Source organism: Ursus maritimus, unplaced genomic scaffold (genome assembly GCF_017311325.1).
Source record: "Ursus maritimus isolate PB19 unplaced genomic scaffold, ASM1731132v1 scaffold_3, whole genome shotgun sequence".
Lineage (NCBI taxonomy): Eukaryota > Metazoa > Chordata > Mammalia > Carnivora > Ursidae > Ursus > Ursus maritimus.
In genome coordinates, this window is record NW_024425563.1 from 46,837,039 (window position 1) to 46,856,462 (window position 19,424).

Below are 19,424 nucleotides of genomic sequence, written 5' to 3' on the forward strand. Positions count from 1 at the left end.
ATTTTAGTTTCTGTTTCCCCAAAAGGGGCAGGGAATATAACAAACGTGGTACATATGTAAAACACGGGCAAATGCACTTGACAATCAAGAAATCTATTTTGAAATTTAAATAAAGCTAAGATTTTCTTTTGGCCTAGAGGGAAATTTCATTAAAATCAATTAGTACAAACCTCCAGAGAAAATGACTTAAAAAAAAAAAAGGTTTAAAGAGTAAGGTGCACACAATTACCTTTCCTGGGTCCCCTGTGAATGTCTGTGTCACACCTAGACAGGTGGCCAAGTGCAAACAAACGTCCCCGAGTGGGGCCTGGGTAACTCCCTGAGTTCTCATGGCGGGATGCATGTGTAATTAATAGATGTGTATGTATCAAGAAGGTAATATACATAACCAAGGAAGCTCCAAAGAGATTTCATGTATTACCAACTGTGAAGGGCAGGCCGACAGAGATAAAGTTGGTGGCAGGAGCTCGCAGGTGAGGCCTCGGTCCAGGAGCCGAGGTTGGGGCCGCACAGCTGTTGCCGCGCGCCCTGGTCCCTCCTCCCAGCTGCGGCGGCCTCACCCCCCCACCCCCACCCTCCCCCCGCCGCTCCCGACGCCGCAGCCGCCGCCACCGCCTCCCCTCTGCCTCCTGGTCTCTCCTCGCTCTCCTTCATCGCTCTAGCCCCCTCTCCCTCCGTCCCGTTCTCTCCGCTCCCCTCACCCCGCCTCTCTCCCCCTCCCCCAGCCCCTCCTCTCCTCACCCCACCCTGCCTCCCTCCCTCCCTCCCTCCGCCCGCCGGCCCGGCGCTCGCAGAGCCGACACCAGGGGGGCTCTCGATGTAGCACCATGACAGGCATCGCCGCCGCCTCCTTCTTCTCCAATACCTGCCGATTCGGGGGCTGCGGACTCCACTTCCCCACCCTGGCCGACCTCATCGAGCACATCGAGGACAACCACATCGGTAAATGGCCCGGGGGTGGGCGGGGGTGCCCGGCGCGCGGAAACTCCTGCCCAGGCGAGAACCCCAGAATGGCCAGGGGTGGCCGGGATGGAGGCAGGCGGCGGCGGGGCGGGAGGGTGTGTGCAAGCCCGGGGCGTGGGGGTGACGGGATGCGGAGGCGCGAGGTGCCTGGGGGGCGGGGAGCGGGCCGGGGTGGGGGAGGGGGCGGACGCCCCGAGGTGCCGGGGACTGCGGTCGGCCAGGCTGGGGGATTCCGAGGGGCGTGCGCGCTGGCGGCGAAGTGGTGGGAGTGGGGGTGCGCCGCGGCGGGGGCGGCGGGAGGAGGGACCCGGCGGCGGGGAGATGCGGCGGCGGGGCCGGGCGCCGGGGGAGGGGGCGCGGGGCGGAGGGCGCGGCTGGGCCGGGCGGCTGGCGCTGGGCAGGGGCGCGGAGTTAGTTGGCCCGGTGGTCGGGGCGGCCCGAGGCGCCGGGGGGCGGCGGGGGGCGGCCGCTGCACGCCGCCCGCTGCTTCCGCCCGGGCTCGAGCTGTCAGGGCTCGGCGGCGGCTGCAGCCGCTGGGAGGTGGGAGCGGGGGGGGGCGGGGGTGGCTCCACCGCGGCAGCCATTCCGCTTCCTCCTCCCGCCGCCGCCGCCACTGCGTCCTGTCAGCGCGGGTTGCTAGGTGTGGTGCGTCGGGAGGGGGCGGGAGCCGGCGGCCGCGGGCGGAGGACGCGGCTCTAGCCCTCTCTGCCCGCGCCGCGGGGCTCGCTCGGCCGGGCCGGGCACGCTGGCCTGGGGGCCCTGGGCACCCGCCCCTGCCACGGCCTGGCGCGGACGCCGGGGCGCTGCGGGCTGAGGTCCCGGGGGCGCCCGCGGGCCGCGCCCAACGCCCCAGGCCGGGGCGGCCCCGGAGGCCCCTGCGGCTGTGTCTGCCGGAGAGCAATCCCTCGGGGCCGCGGCCGGGCATTTAAATGTGCCCCGACTCAGTGATTTGCGTTTCCAATGGTGCTAGGCCCGAGGTGCGCCGGCTGCGCCCGGCATCCGCGGCGGCGGCCTGCGCAGCGCCCGGGGCGTCGGGGACTCGGTGGCCGCGGGGGAGGGGGCCCCGGCTCCTTTCCCTTCCTGCCCAGGACCCCGGGGCCTTTCAACAAGTCCTCGAATTCGACGAAGTCCTTGTACGCATTTACATACTCCTATCCGGCGTCCCTGCGAGGAGAGATGGGTCGGCTCATGTGGCTCAGGCGATCCAGCCACCTGCAGAAGGTGTGGCTGGCGCCCACGAGTTGTCCTGTGTGGGCTGGAAGGTGGAAGGGACCGCATGATGTCCCATCGGGGCTGTCTAATACGGAGAACCTGTAAATTAACCCCAGAAAGCCATTTCCAAATGAATCCTCTGGATTCATCCATGTGGTGCAACTCACGTTTTCTACAAAGTTGTGAGAATAAGTCACGACTGCTGTGTATTTATGCACGAATAAAATGAGGCCGAGCCTTATGCTCTTTGCTTAGTATAATGCTTTCTTTTTGCACACAGTGGGTGCTTAATAAGCGTTGATTGTTGTTTAGCATAGAATATGAGGGGCAGGGGCATCCGGAATGGGAAGTAATCATTGAAAATGTCTACCCAATGTCTTTCAAAAAAATAATCCTGATGAATAATTGTCCAGGTTTTGAAACTTACAAAGTTTTAAAACACGGGTATGATAGTTTCCGCCATCTCCTCTGATAGAGATGTGAGAGAAGAACTAGGCAAGTTTTGGTACTCTTAAAAGCAGGAATTTAATGGAGTAACAAATTTGCTGATTCATATCGTGATTGAATAGCCATAACCGAAGGTACTTAAAGGATAAATCAGATTTTTCATGATGGGCAGTTTAAAATAATACTAAAACTCCAGTAATGCAAAGTTCCAATAGAAATTTTGTTAGTTCAAACTCCTTTCCTTTCAATAATAAATAGAAAATAATAGAAACAAATAAATAAATAAAATAAATATGTATTACATAAATATATAAATAATATTTTCCGACTTAGGGAGAGCTGTCATTGCATATCCCATTCACTTCCACTAGTTCAGGATAAACTATAATTAATGTAAGGTGAGTAATAATTTTCCCACATTACTTGCCTACTTGGACTAGCTGGTTAAAAGAAAATATCAGTTATATTTATTAAAATGTGTTAAAGGCAGTTATCCTTGAGGATTTAGTTTATAATCAATTAGATGATTTTAAGTGGCTGGTGGATCAAAAGAGCTTTTAAAGTTTGCAGAAATTGTTGTTAGTATTGGGTAAACATTTTTAAAGAGGGTTAAAGGTTCTGTAAATTTTCTGAAACTCAGCTTTTAAGTAATGGTCATCCTCAAAGGGCTAGTCTTTTAATGAAAATATTGAAGAATTAAGTTTATAACAATAGTTATGACTTAGGCACACTGTGTGGCAAGGCTAACAATGACTATACTTTGGAATTAGTCTAAAACCAGCCTGCTTTATGGAAAATAAATGCTAAAATGAACAAACACTTGAAATTCCCAGAGGGACGAGATGAACTTAAATTTTTGGGTGCCTTTGCTGAGCGGAGAGAGGCCCTTTGCTTTTAAAGACAGGCCTGTGGGGCGCCTGGGTGACTCAGTCATTAAGCGTCTGCCTTCAGCTCAGGGCGTGATCCCAGAGTCCTGGGATCGAGCCCCACGTCAGGCTCCTCCGCTGGGAGCCTGCTTCTTCCTCTCCCACTCCCCCTGCCTGTGTTCCCTCTCTCGCTGGCTGTCTCTCTCTCTGTCAAATAAATAAATAAAATCTTAAAAAAAAAAAAATAAAGACAGGCCTGTGTGCACAAATAAGAATTCACCTCGAGAACATCCTGATCAGTAGGCAGTGACTCATAAATATACTTGATGAGGGGATATGAGTGCAGATATATTGGACCAAGCAGAGAACCAAGTGAAGGTTCTCTGTGTGGATTGTTAAGTGGTATTTATTTATTGTTTATGGTTCAGTCTACAAATTTTTGGAGGCAGGTGGTTATTTTTCATGACTGACTTTCTGATGGCATGTCCTTGTTATTGAGTGGCCGCATTAAAAAGATGCGTGAAAGGACTACTAACAGATTTATTTTAATATTATCTTTTATTTTTTCACAGAGCTTGTTATTTAGTAATTATAAGAGTATTAGAAATATGCTCAGGTGGTAGTTCCATCTTGGGGACCTTTCTGAGTTATTACTATTTAACCACTAGTCAGAATCCTTAAGCAGTAATAACCTGAAGGTTCTTGGGACTATGGCGTCGTTCTTGCTTGACAGATTTTTCAGGGCCTTTGGTGTGCAAGGCCCAGAGTTTTCGTTATAATTGTGACACTTAGTTCAGGTTAATTAAGTGCAGTAAGTGGAGAATAGCTATCTCTGTTCTGTTATGTATGTGCATTTAGCTCTTGTTTTTAACCATTTTCCTGTACCCATAGGAATAAGGATTTGGGGCTGTAGAGTCAAGGGAAGTATGATTTTCCCCCATCCTCTGTCTTAGTTCTCTTCCTCCTGGAGGAGCGCAACACCTGTGTTCCTGTGTTGGTCCTTGCCTTTCATCGCTGGTCTAGTACTGAAGTCCTTGTCTCCGTGTACAACCCTGGTATCTCAGCTGAAGCCCTCCCCTCAACTTAAATTGCCTAGAAATCCCATAGCCCTGCAATTGTGAAGTGTTTCTCAATCAGCTTTGCTCTCAATTCATTCATAGCCCAGCCCTGTTTCCTGGAGACAGGAAAAGCTGATGAAGATTTGTTTGCTTCTTACTGTGAGTAGATACTTGAGTTTGTAGAAACACTCTTGACATGCACATCCTAGGTAGGTGAAGCTAAACTGGTAACTAGGAAGCACAGAAACACCAAGGGCACTAAATTTAGCACTGAAGGTCAATGTCACAGACTCATGAAATGCCTGCTCTGTCTGTGCATCTCAGTGCTGAGAAATCTTTTGGCTTTTGGTCTCAGAAAGGGAACTGTTTAATCATTCTTGCCAGATTTGATTATTTGGTACATGCGTAAAAGTACCTCTGCATGTTAAATTTATTTATATAACAATATATGTTTAGTATCTGTTTTATACCAGGCATAGTTCTAGGCTCTTAGTATTTTTTGGTGAACAAACGAACATCCCAACTTGGGGGCTTTATGTTCTAGTGGTGGGAGATAGACAATAAACACTCAGCATAAAAATAAATTAAATCAGGTGTTGAAGGTGGTTATGGAAAAGGGAGAGATTAGAGCAGGCTGAGATAGACCGAGAGGAGGAAGTGTTAGAATTTTTAATTGCTTGGTCAGAGTAGGCTTCACTGAGAAGCTGATAGGTAACAAAACCTTGACGGAAGTGAGGAAGTTAACCATGAGGACATATGCGGAAGGTCAGGATTCAGGCAGAGGGAACAGACAATGCAAAGGCCCCAAGGCAGACCGCACCTCTTAAACTGAAACAGAGAATCTGACCCAATTCAGTTTTCTTGTGATGGTCCTCAACTAAAAGGTCATTTAGAGCTTTCCCCAGATGTTAGGAGCCTCAGCTTTGCTGTTATTGACTCAGATTTTCCTGTAGAGGCCCCATTAGGAGATGAAATGTTATTGACCTAGTGGCTTGCCGTGCTTGTGACTTGGTGGTTCTTGACCCTGCATGTCAGCAGGTTTCTTGTGGATTCTATTTCTTAGTTTCCTCATTTCCAAAAATCCATGCTGCTTCATTTCAGAGGGTAGATTTGTAAACCATCTAATCAGTAAAGGTCAAAGTCCCTGGACAGAAAAATAAGGTACTTACTGTACGACCAATAGTGTAGAATTTGGCTCCAACAATAATTTAGTAAATATTTGCATTCTCCTTTTAAAGTAGCACCATAGATTGTTATAACGATGGGTATATATAATAGGTAGTAGGCCCTTATTATCCCCACTTTATAGGTGAATAAACTGAGACATAGAAAGGTTACATAACTTGCCTTAAGTTTCCATGGCTGGGCAAGTGTGAACTGGAATTTGGATTTCAGACCGGTAGCAGAGCTGGGCCTATGCCAAATTGCCAGATGGGTGAAGAACTAGATAGTAATGTCCCTACTCCCCCTCTAGACACAATTCGTCTGTGTTTCCTCCTTTAGAAAGTAGCTCTGAACTTTCGAAGTGGGGATCATCTGAGAGGCAGCATAGTGAATGCAGCATGTTTGGGTTTGAATATACACTTCTGACACTTGTCAGCCTCACTGTGCCTCAGTTTCTGCTTCTGTACAATGAGGACGCTAACAGCACCTACCCCATGCAGTGGCAGAGGAAGATTAAGTGTAAAGTACGCATTTACGGTATAATCACCCAATTTCTTGCCATTTTGTGTACTAACCATTTAAGTCTGTTTGTAATCCTACTATGAAAGTCTACGGTAGAGGTTAACAGAATATTTGTTGTGTCCACCTACAACTATGTGAAATCATCAGGCCCTTCCCAGGAAAGGTTGCGAATAGGAAACGGGAAACCCTTCAACAGTCCCTCATTGGGGTTACGGGCTCTGGCCACTTTCTGTTCTCTGTGGCCAGAGGTACTTTGGATGCTGGCAGAGGCCTTTGCCACTGTGGACTGGAAAGTGGTGTCAAGGCCAGTGGCCTCCAACATGGCCTTTGCTTGTGGCCTGTATTTATTTGGAAAAACCCAGGGCTAGAAAGAAGCACTGTGCTTTGAGCTTGTGGGCACATTCCTATGAGGACATTTCCTGTGGGGAGAAGGAATGACTGAAGGAGTAAATGAATGAATGAAAGGCTTGTCACTGTCTGCCCTGCTCTTTGCCCGCACCCTGTGGTTTGGCGGCAAGATGCCCCGCTACTCCCTCCCATAGTTCGCAAGAAGGTCCCAGGTACAGAGCCAAGTGAGATTTCAAGTGCATGCGTGTGCGTGAGTATGCCTACGTACCACACAGTGTGGGGGAACCCTAAATCTAAAACTAAACAGTCTTCTCCAGAACAGTTTTCCATTTGAGCCAGTTCTCACCTGTAAATAGTCAGATCACCCTTTATGGGCCATTGCTAGTGAACATTCGAGCTCGTAAATGTCATAAGCTTCTGATTGTTTTCATGTTGTAGTGTCCATGTTTTTTGATGTGTGACTGAGATGCACAGACAGAAAAACTGTCTGCGACTGACAAAAGCCTCCATATTTGGAAAATAGCTTCCTTTAGAATACCCATATTTTGGAGACCTCTCCCACCAAGACAGGTCTAGAGATGCAAACTGCTGGCTCTTTTCAGAAAACCCGATTCTTCCCAGTGATGACAGAGAAGAAGCCTCACGGGCGAGCAGGCTGGTGACACTTGATGAGAGGGGCTTTCCTAAGATCTGTCTCGAAGTTAAAGGCCTTATTAAAACATAAGAGATCTGAGAGACAGGACAATGCTATCAAACCCCTTAATATCCTCCCTTTTCCCCTAGCTTTTGCTTTGAGGACAAGAACCAGACCCCACATTTCTTTATATTTCTCTCCCCCATCCCATCCTTACCCCTGCCCTCAGATTTTGACAGTGCTGCCATGGCCTGTATACTACTGAACTTGCTGGATTTAAGATAATATATTTTGTTTCATGATGAAATAATAGGTTTGCTCCATGTAGACCTCGCTCAAGTGTTGAATAGCACATGTTTTTTACTTAAAACCTGAAAATCAGAAACTGCAAATGTCAGAAATTTACTGGATATTTGTTTGGAAAAAAGCAAGCCTTTCAATTTTAATATGCTAAATCAGATTAGAGAAAATTGGATTTTCCCCTCACACTAAACTCTGCAATGTTGCAGTAGTTTTCACCTTTTTTTTTTTTTTTTTTTTAAGACCAGCTGCAAGCAGGAACTGCATTGATGGATATTATCTTTAAGGATGAAGTCTTCCCAGTAGCTCGCTCTCCACTCTGGCAGGAGTCAAAGTGACTCCTCTTGGGTCACTAACTCCAGACTCTCTGTCCAGCATTGATAGTCTCCTAATGGCCAGAGTGGCCCTTGCCCTGGCTCACCCACTGGCCTCCTAAATGAAGTCCTGTTCATTGTCTGCCTGGCTATAATGGTGACTTTCTTCTGAGATAGACCGCTTTGATGGGACAAGATCTAGATGCCGTGTTCTAGTTATTAATGTGGAACGACTCACTGTTTCTTTGGTATTATATAGAGAATTGATATCTAGATATACTATATAGATAAATGGCATATAGTATATAAAATACATGTATATAATACATGTCTAAACAATATATACATGTATGTGACTATCTCCACACCCACATGTATATATGTGTGTACATATATACATGTGTATGTACATACATGTGTGTATATAAGACATATATACTTTTATATCTCTCTTTACTCTGTCTCTCTGTCAAAATCACTATGTATAGTGAGGACTACCACACACTTTTTTTTTTAAGATTTTTTATTTATTTACTTGAGAGAGCAAGTGAGAGAGCACAGGTGGGTAGGGGTGGGGGCAGACTCCCCGCTGAGCAGGGAGCCGGATGTGGGGCTCGATCCCAGGACCTTGGGATCACGACCTGAGCTCAAGGCAGATGCTTAACTGACTGAGCCACCCAGGCGCCCCTACCACACACATTTTTGAGTATTTACTATATATGCTAGTACTTCAGACAGTACTTCCTGTTTCCAAGGAATTGAAATTTATTTGGAAACCCCAGGTACGTACAGACTGAGATAAGTGATGAGTAATTATAGGGACCACAGAGGCAGATTTGTTGTGAAGCTAGTGAAGGTCAAGCCCCAGGGCCCCACACTTGTACAATATCGTGTTGACCATTTGTGAATACATTTCTAGGACCCATGCCATCTTCTCCCAGGTCCTGGAGGAGCCCTGGCAGTGTGCAGCAGTCTGTTCTTGGGGTCATAACTTGTAAAATTTGAAAAAGTAAGATTAACAGCAGTTGGTTAACATTTTTCTTTTCTACTCTGACTTCCCCTCTATAACGCATCTCCTTGGGTTCAGTGACCTTGGAGTTGAGAGTATTTTTGAGATATAGCTACGGGGAACTTGAATTTGGGACATATTTAGTTTGGGGTTAATGGTACATATTTCTATGATTCATGGTCATCTCTGTGTCTAGTTAAGTTATGCGTAGCTATCCGAATATGGAAATCACCTCCCAGGAACACATGCCACTATGCCAGCTCGCCTGGGGCCCTTACACAAAGGGGCGGGGCCAGAGGTGGTAATGCAGTATGAATGTGTACTATGACATCTACCAGTAAGAATTAGTTTGAAATGTATGGAGCCAGAAGCGAGTCTGGAAAATTCTTCTGTTTGTTAAATGTGTACAATTTTAAGTAGGGAGTTCAGTTCTTATCTAAGTGTAGTTAATATGGAAGTTCCTTCTGTTAGGAATATACTCAATAATGCAATATAGCATATAATATATTTATATGTGTATTATATGTTATATATTTTACATTTATATATACTTATATATATTTACATATTATGTTATTTATATATAATTATATATAGTGCAATGTGAGATAGTATACATTTACAAATGCACTGTTTTTATAATAGAAATTCGGTGTTTAAATTTCTTGCTCATTTGACACATGCGTGTGTGTATCAACAACAAAAAATATTGACAACAAACTGGTTAATGAGTGTCATCAACATAAAGAATATTTGAAGTCTTATCAATGCACAAGAAAGCTTGAAATGCCCAGAATTCTTAAGGCTCATATAGGAAAGAAAATTTAAAAAGGTGTTTACAAGTTTGATAGTGATCCCAAAAGTTTATATGACTTTACCAATAAGCAGCTGTGAGCCTGAAAGTAACTTTTCTGATTTATCAATAATTAAAAATAAGTACTGATCACCCACACTTGAGGAAAGACTGATTTATGTTTGCACCTCACAGAAAATGATATTAATATAAATCATTGTCATACGAGAAGTAATTAAAGAATATGAAGCCCAAAAGAAGTATTTATAGCAGCGTATCAGGTGGTGAATTCACATACTGGTTTCTTTTTCTGGATTTTGATTTTGTGATGTTTTGGTAATGTTAGCTTTTAAAAATTTTGTATTTTGTTGTGATTTCTTTAAATAAATAATTTTTGTAATCATTTTGTATTTGTAATTCTTTTTTTCCACGAAGAGTCTAAAGCTGCAGGCCTCACAAAGTATGGCTCCATTTCTTGGTACCAATTAGGGAGTCAACTGTGTGCCAGAGATTGTATTAACCAATTTTTATACAATATTTAATGCACCCTCATTGCAAGCCTATGAAATAAACATTACCCCATCCTAGAAGTACTTCCAATTGGGAGTTGAATATGCTATCATATTAGTTAAATACGTTGTCTAGTGAAATATGAACCAGAATGTTTATTTTGGTAAGATTATAAAACAAATATTTTCCTTCAGAACAGAAAACCTCTCCTACCACAGAAAACAGCGTCATTATAACTGGTCCTTCCCTCTTTGTCCTGTAGTACCTGGCCACCATAGTTCAGGGTAACCACTTGTATACTTGGCCTCCAGCCCCTTCCTGGAGGATGGACCTTGTCATCTTCCTAGCCTCTTCTTCAAGAAGTGTTTTCAGAAATGAAATGAAAATAAAAATTGAGAAGTGCTTTGGATGGTAAGAAGAGTAAGTTCAAAGGTAACTTTGGGTGGTGAAAAACATCTTTGAAGCTAATCTTCTTTGGAAGTGTGTATATGTGAGGAATAATATGTTTATGTGTTTATATATATGTTTATGGCAGACACAAATACCAGTTATGCAGTTAGTCCAAGCAGTTTATATTAAGGGAATTTGAAGAAGACTTTATTTTTTTAAGTAGATTTGAAAGAGGAATCCATGTCTTTCTTTCCACACTTGGGGATTGAACTTGGTGAGGCTTGTTCCATATTGAGGATATTATGAAGCTCAATTGAATGATTTCTTGCCTTACCTACAATATGTGGTTGCCTAGAACATTCTAGGACTTAAACAATACTAGGACAAAAGCGTATCTTGCTTCCTCTCACCTTTCTGCTGGGGCAGTTTGGTCTAAAGGAGGCAGGGGGCTGGGGTGAGGACAAGCTTGGACTATAAAGCAGAATTTTCAATCTTGAATGCAACTACCTTTTAGGTTTTTCTAACTTGGCAGTTCTGACAGTCTTGTTGTTTGTGTAAAATAGTAACAATAGGTGCTGTTTATTAACCAGCTACTAGTGAGGCACAGGCTAATTGCTTTTTACGCCTTGCTTAAGAATGCCGCATTTGGGGGCGCCTGGGGGGCACAGCGGGTAAGCGTCTGCCTTCGGCTCAGGGCGTGATCCCGGCGTTATGGGATCGAGCCCCACGTCAGGCTCCTCTGCTATGAGCCTGCTTCTTCCTCTCCCACTCCCCCTGCTGTGTTCCCTCTCTCGCTGGCTGTCTCTATCTCTGTCGAATAAATAAATAAAATCTTAAAAAAAAAAAAAAGAATGCCGCATTTGTTCCATTTGACGCGAGACATCGGCCAGGACGTAGAGCAAATAATGTAGCTTGATAGTGCGCAACCAGTAAAATGCTCAGGGTGGGGGGGTGGGCTTTGCTCTCAGGTGGCCTCCTGTACCTTCGTACCCGCTCTATACAGCCTACGTTGTGGCCCTGTGCAAGATGCTTACATTTTTATAAAGGCTCTTCTATACCTGAGTGGCTCACATACCGAAGAAAGGTTGGCTTTGCAAAGGCAGCAGTTTGGATTGTTGGGGGGATACTTTGATGCCTGCCTTCTGGTAGAAATAGAAATGTTTCCAGGGGCGCCTGGGTGGCTCAGTCACTTAAGGGTCCCACTCCTGGTTTCAGCTCAGGTCATGATCTCACGGTCATGAGATCAAGCCCCGCATCAGGCTCTGTGCTAAGCTGAGTGTGGAGCCTGCTTGGGATTCTCTCTCTTCTCCGTCTGCTCCCCCCCACCCCGTATCCCCCAGGTGCACTCTGTCTCAAAAAACAAACAAATAAGATTTGAAAAAAAAGAAATAGAAATGTTTCCAGACTCCCGAAGGTGTTTACGGTGGTTGGGAGGGTCCACGAGCATCACATCATCACAGTAACAACAATGGAATGACTAATTTGGCAGTTCTAAAGTGGTTGTAATTACCGAATTATCTAAAGGTGCTAACTAGTTAGTTTTCCCTCCCTCACAGATACTTCTCTGGGGGTGGGAGACTCCTGACAAACATAATACCTAACACTATACACAAACTTCTCTTTTAGTTTAGGTTTCCAGATTCAAGTATTGGCATTATGTTCATGTGCATTCATCTAAAAATTTGTTTGGACTGATGATGACTAACGGGACCCAGCTATAAACAGTGTGAACGAAGAGCTGAAGCCCGAGTCGCCCTGGGTATGTGTAGAGACCTTCCTGCCGGACACTTCCCTGGTGTCCTTCACAGAGAGAGCACTTTCTAGGTCCTGTTACTTCATCACCAGGCCTTAAGCAGCTGGTGCAGGAGCACATCTGGGCTTACAATAGAAGCACCGTTTTTCTTACCTAATCATTCAGCAGAAGTCTCTTGAATGCTAATTCTGCTCCCTGATTGTCAGTACATAGTGTAATTATATAAGTAATGGCAAAAGCAGGGAAATTTGTAAAGACGTATTTGTACAGCTTGCCATTAAGTAAACTGAGCAGCATGGTAATAAGCATAAATTATTATGCCCATGCTTCTTCAGGTATCAAACATCAAATGAAAGAAATGGGGTATTGAAGTTTCTTTGTAAGCTAAGGACATATTCCAGAAAGTCTTCACCTCAGAAATTCTAGATGAACTTCTAGGCCTCCCCTCTCCCCAGCTAATCTCGCTTTATTAGAAGAACTGATAGGCCGGTGAACTGTGGACTAGAATTCCTCTTCAGGGCTCAGCAGATCTCTCTCAGGCATTTCATAGGCCCCAAGCAATCTATAGAGAGTTTCAATTTTAGATCTTTACGGAGGAGATCTTTTGATAGGATATTTCTGACACTAGACATCTGGAGTTTGGCACCAACTCACTGGCTGACAGCGTGTGCTTTAAACTGGTATGTCTCTGTGTTCTGAGTTGGAAACTCCCTTTTGTACGTTGGCCTCACTTCAGCACTGAGCACTTTCAGGGGCCCACACCAAAATATTTGTTCGAAATATGGGAACACCAGACAAGAAATTTGGTTAAGGGAAGTTATATGTACATTTCACATCAGATGTTAGAATAAAGAAATAATGTTTCGTCAAAACCTGGAAAGATAATGGCACTTAAGTGTTAACGTAATATATATCGTAAAGTAATGAGAATTATTCTTATCGGTGGCCTGCGGCAATCCGTCTTACTGATTTATAAGTCCCTACATGAGAACAGTTTTCAACATGAGTTGTCATCAGAATCACATGGGTGAACCTGGAAAAAGTAAGGATAGCTGTCTCTGGCTCCAGCCCCAGAGCTTATGTTGTGATTGAGCTGGGGTGATCTGGGTCTGAGCACCTGTCAATCAGTGTTGCTTCCAATTTGTTGTCAGAGTTGGGAACCCAGTGGGTTACACTAATGCAATAACTAGCATTGTGAAGGTTGTGGATTTCATTCTTTTTTTTTTTTTTTTTTAGAGGAATAACGCTTTTAAAGGGATGAGACCTTTTTGAATTTCAGTTCTATAGGTGTAATTTTTAGTTTTACTGGAGGCAAGTGTTTAATGTAGAACAGTTTTGAAGCTGTGATACTATCTCAGGTATGTAGTTCAAGCAGAAATGCCCAAACTGGGAAACCTGTCTCCTAAACTTCTCAAACTCGATGCCCTCAGGACACAGTGTATGAGCAAAGTGACCAAATTCAATCTAATTGGGAGTGGTCCTCACCACTCTGGCCAACTAGAGAGAGCCCTGGCTTTGCTTACAAAGGCAGCTGCCACTCACCTGTGGCCCAGTGTTGTCAGGTTGGAGTGCAGGCCTTTGTTGGCAGATCCTTGTCCTTGTTTGGGAGAGAGAAGCTAGGAACTAAGATTTTTATATGAAATTTCTCTTCTTAATACTGGTTTGCAACCAGTCTAGATGGTTTTAAAACATTGTGCAAGAAAACGATTCCACTCCTGCTAATCACTGTATTTAATGAGATACGGATGATGGGCCATGTGTTTTAATGGTGTATGTATAGATGCTTGAAGACCGTTGTTTCCAGCAAAAAAGCTCTACAAACTACAGAAGGTGTAATGGAAAGAACAGTAGCTTATAATTTTGTTGTTTTTAAATTTCCATTTCTTTTCAGGAAATGGTTAACTATTTTTTAAAAGCTTTGTGACTTCAAATTTTTCTTTTATACTATACAAAATTCTAAAAAATGAGCTTTAATCCTCAAAGTATATTAGGATCCTTATTGGGTGCATTTTCTCCCCCAGAGGAAAAAAAGGAGGACCACTCAAATACTCTGTCCTACGAGTTTTCATCATGGCAAAAAGATGATTTCAAGCCGATGAATTTGAGTACTGTATCACTGACAAGCCAGGAGGAAACTTAGAGGTGATCTAGTCCAACTAGCTAGTTCCGTCGATGAAGAAGCCGAGGAGGTTAAAGTCATGAGTGGGCAAGAGCGCTTAGCCAGGAGGAGCAGAGGGAGCGACAGTAGAACAGTGGTCCAGCCTGTGGTTGCTGGAGCCAACTTACTTCACTTGGGATCCTGGCTTTGTTCCTTTTGTCAAGTATATAACTTCTCTGTGTCTCATTTTTTTTTTTAAACTCTAAAATGGGAATTATGGTACATATCTCAAGGTGTGGTGAGATACCACATTTTTTTGGTATGTTAGCTGTTGGAACTCTGGTGAATTCTGAAGAAAAGGAAGCTCTCTAGTTGGCCCCTTTCATTGCCTTCTGGAGGAAGCTGTGTGGGAGGCTTTCCTGTGGCGTGAGTAGTGGTGCTGCCCTGAGCCCTGCTGGCCGTGTGACCTTGGCCAAGGTTATTTAACTCATCTGGACCTCAACTTCTGTCAGGTGAAGATAGTATTTATCTCAGAGTGTTGTTATGAGGATTAAATAAAAACATGCCTATGAAGGGCCTAGCAGCTAAGGAAGCATCCTGTAAATATTAACGCTACTGTTACCGTACCATCTTCTTGCGCCCATGATGATGCCGCCAGTGCCACATTCCGCAAATTCTTCTGTCCTCTTTATGTTTCCATAATATGATGGAAGAAGAAGAATCAAACTAACATTACACATTTCTGGTTTTGGTTAAGCATTTTTACTTTGAGATATTTGATGAAATTTGATTTCCCTGGTAGAGTTTTGGTTTGTATTTGTATAAGTCATACTGAGTGGTCATAGGAATCCATGAGCTGTTAAAACATTCCACACACAAATTCTTGCTGTTTCAAAATATACCAGCCTTAATTTAGGATTGTTTATCCAGATTTAAGTTTTTGAGACGTTAGATCATGTGATTAGAAAAATGACTTCCATATTTGATAAATATAATTTTCCATTTGGGAGAAAAGGCATTTTAAGAGTCTAGAGAGGTTTATTAAACTATATAAACAGAAAACATAATTTTCTCATGTTGCACCAACTAAGCAATGGAAAAACAGGAGGTGATTTTGTATGTATTGTTTGTAAAGATTTATTGTGACTCATTTGAGAGGATTTGTGGGGCTTTTATAAAGCAGTCCAAGAACATGACTACAGGAGTCTAACCAAATGCTGTGCTCTCCTGGCTAACTGGCTGTGCATCTCTTTAATAACAGTCCTTGAAATGTCACAAACTCAGATGCTGGAAGCTTCTCTGGGAAGTTCCAGGGTAGGCCTTGTTTTAGAAGGTCGAGTGGCGATAGTTGAGTTGTATACTGATTGCAGAGGAAATTTAAGTTCTTTGTTTCTAAATGGTATTTGACAATGACTGAAATCATTTTCAGTCCTACAGAATATACTGCCGATGGTTTCCCCCCTTAAAGAGTACACTGAGATCTGATACAGTTAACCAGCGGGTCCAAGCTTATGTGACTTCTTTGTAGATGAAGAAGAAAATGGTTTCCAACTCTTATCATTGAGGGTCCCTTTCATTATTTTCCTTCTCCCTCCCCATGGATTCTGTGCAATGGAAGATTTTTGTCCAACAATCTGATGTAATAAGTAAATGCCTTCTTTTTCTTTTCTTTTCTTTTCTTTCTTTCTTTCTTTCTTTCTTTCTTTCTTTCTTTCTTTCTTTCTTTCTTTCTTTCTTTCATGCAGCAACTTCTAAAACTCCCGTTTATATATTTAGTAAATATTTATTGAGTGCAAACTCTGCAGACACTCTCCAGGAGCTGGAGTATTGTAGTGAACCACACACAGTCCGTGCTCATGGGAGCAGCAAGAAAAAAACACAAATCCTTAAGATAACTTCAAAGTCACAATGCTGTGACGAGAAGACAGAGGTTGAGAGGCCTGTTTGAGAGGTCTGAGATGGCCTCTGAGAGGAAGGCATCTCTGAAGGGGCTTGAACGAAGTTGGGGCATGAAGGAGCCGTTCGGGTCTCAGGGTGGGGGGAGAGTGTTCCAGGCAGAAGGACCAGCTAGGACAAAGGGTCAGAGCAGGAGTGTCTGGTATGTTTAAGGAGCAGCAAGGAGGCTGGAGTGCTGGGAGAAGATGGAGAAAGGGGACGTGATGGAGGATAGGATGGGAGCCATCGTCAGGACCTCACATGGAGACCTGTGTGTCAGCCAGTGTCACCAAATAGAGTTAAAATAATTCCAACCATGGGGCACCTGGCTGGCTCAATCTCTGGAACATGCAACTCTTGATCTTGGGGTTGTGAGTTCGAGCCCCACACCTGGGGGTAGATTGTACTGAAAATTTAAAAAATCTTAAAAAAAATTAATTCCAGACTCAACAATGATATGGAGTGTTGTGTAGGTTTATTATGGTTATAGTTTTCACTATGCTTTCTGTAACATTCAAGTCACTTAAGGCCTCCATTACCCCCTGCAAAGCCCCGTAGAGATCTGGGAAACTAACTGGCCTCTAGATCTCTTCAAATCTAGTTCACTTTTTGTTCAATCCTAAAAGTCCCATTAATATTTCAAAATCGATATTGAAATAAAAATTTTTGACTAATCTCATTCATTTAACTAACATAATTCATGAAGTGTTTGCTATTTTATTTTGGAGTGGGAGTGAAAACAAGAATTACCAATAATCACGATGCAGTAAACAGTAATGTTTGGTACAGTTCCTAAACTGTGACCTATAGATTTCTTTAAAACTTTTTTTCAGGAGCTTCGTGAAATCTTAAGAGATTTTAGTGACGGGAGTATTGACAGAAACGGGGGTGGGGGTAGGCTGTGGGGGGAAGAGGGGAGAGAATGGTCTTGGTAATAGTAACCTGAAAGATATTGACAAAAGGACAGAAAAATTACTGAGGGAGATTATAGGGACCATGAGCCTAAAGATACTATTTTACCATCAGTACCCTTTTTATTCTGAAATTTTTGTATTTTATATATCTCTTCCATGAAAAATAGATTCTGGTTTCTCTTCCACATCTGTATCATATGAGGAGACATTAGCATAAACATTTCGCTGTCAAATGAGCTTTTGTATTTATTGAGGGTATATGAACCTGTTCTCTACTTTTTTTTTTTTAAAGATTTTATTTATTTGAGAGAGAGAGAGTGACACAGAGAGAGCATGAGCAGAGGAGAGGGGCAGAGGGAGAGGGAGAAGCAGAGTCCCTGCTGAGCAGGGAGCTGGATATGGGGCTCGATCCCAGAACCCTGGGCTCATGACCTGAGCTGAAGGCAGACGCTTCACTGACTGAGCCACCCAGGCGCCCCTGTTCTCTACATTCTAACCTGCCAGTATCTTTTTTCAGGTAATTGAGAAATGGCGTGTTTTGGGTTACAGGATGCCTGTGCAGTCCAAGGGAATAATCACACAGTATGTTTTACCCAGAAATACATAGATTTGTACCTGTAATTTAGCCTTTCCAGTTGATATAAAATGATGATGCCATTAGTCAGCTACCGCCGCAGTAATACAGCATAACAAACTATCCCAAAACTCACTGGCTCTCAACAGTAAGCAGTTACTCCCGTGCTCTCTGGTCTGCAAGGTGATTCGGCTGGGTGGCTCTGCTTCATGCTGCTGGTCAACTGGTCCTGTGCTGGCTGGGCACAGGTCAGCTGATGTGTTCGTTTTGGGGACCAGGCTGAAGGGGCATGCTTTTCTCATGGTGGATCACGGGGGCACAAGTGCCACACCAAACCATGAAAGCTCATTTAAAGGCCTCTGTTCATGTTATGTCCGTAATGTTCCTTCAGCCAAATCAAGTCATGTGGCCAAGCGCAGAATTGATGGAGCAAGGGAGAGGGAGAGATGTGAGCAGACAGTAATCCATTATCACAGATACTGTTTATTAGAAATAGAAAAAGTCCAAAAGGATTTGAAATTTAATACAGAAATCAAAATTTCCCCTAAAATGATTATACTATTGTGTAAACATGAGATTCCTGTCCCTACACCTTCCTTGAGAGCGTGGGAGGCATACATGGGGACTCCCCAATAAGGAATGAAGAAGCGTTTCACACAGGGAAATTAAGACTTAAAGTAAAAGTAGGGCACCTGGCTAGCCTAGTTGATAGAGCATATGACTCTTAGTCTCAGGGTGGTGAGTTCAAGCCCCACACTGGGTATGGAGCCTACTTAAAAAAAATTTTTTTTAAAGAAATAAAAAAAATAAAAGCAGTTGAAATGATTTCTCCTTAGTCACAAAAAAGAGGGGAATCTCCTTCTCTGGTTAAGGATGAACCTTTTCCATTCTGAGGTTATGTAAGAATCCAAAGACTTTAGGGTGCCTGGGTGGCTCAGTTGGTTAAGTGTCCGACTCTTGATTTTGGCTCAGGTTATGATCTCAGGGTCATGAGATCGAACTTTGTGTGGGGCCTGTGTCCCTCTCACTCTCCCTTTAAAAAAGAAAAAAAAAAAAAAAGAGAATCCAAAGACTTTAATTTGGGTAGCCTCATGTGCTGTCTTCTAAGTTCCTGAGCTGTTGGCAAGGCTGAGAAGGTTGGGAACCCTAGCTATGATGCCCTTTCCCAGCACAGAGAGCTTCTGAGAAGCTCTGGGACTGCCTTGTCGGCTGGATCTTACGGCCCTTCTCTTCCCCCAGTTCTGAGCCAGTGTCCCAGAGGATGGGACAGGGCTGACCTGCCAGTCGGAAGCCTCCTTTCCCTCCACGGTACATCGCAGCTTCTGGTGGCTGAGGGAACGGTCACTGGGACCAGACACCCTAGGTTCTGGGTGGGCTGCTCTGTGACTTCGGGCAACTTACTAAAGTATAATTTTCTCTTTTACAAAATGAGAAAGGTGATATCCACGGTATAGGGCTGTTATGAGGGTTAAGTAAGTGGTGAGGCCTAGCGTGGTGTCTGGCAAATGTGAAACATTTAATAAATGATGAGCTGATGCTGTAATGCTTTATTATTATGTGGTGTAACAGGTACGACAGACAGCATTCCGTTACTGTTCTTCCAGTATGTCTGTGTCTCCT

General features: G+C 44.0%; 1 protein-coding gene across 2 annotated transcripts in view; it reads left to right on the forward strand.

The window, feature by feature from the left end:
- The first annotated feature begins 576 nt into the window (after positions 1-576).
- Positions 577-19,424, forward strand: part of JAZF1 (JAZF zinc finger 1) — a 319,574-nt gene continuing 300,726 nt past the window's right edge. The window contains exon 1 of one of the 2 annotated variants that reach the window (XM_040644149.1): positions 577-942. In XM_040644149.1, coding sequence (XP_040500083.1) covers positions 828-942 — 115 coding nt within the window. In that variant the 5' untranslated portion in view covers positions 577-827. The remainder of the gene's footprint in view (positions 943-19,424) is intronic. The other variant, XM_040644148.1, reaches the window with a different exon arrangement.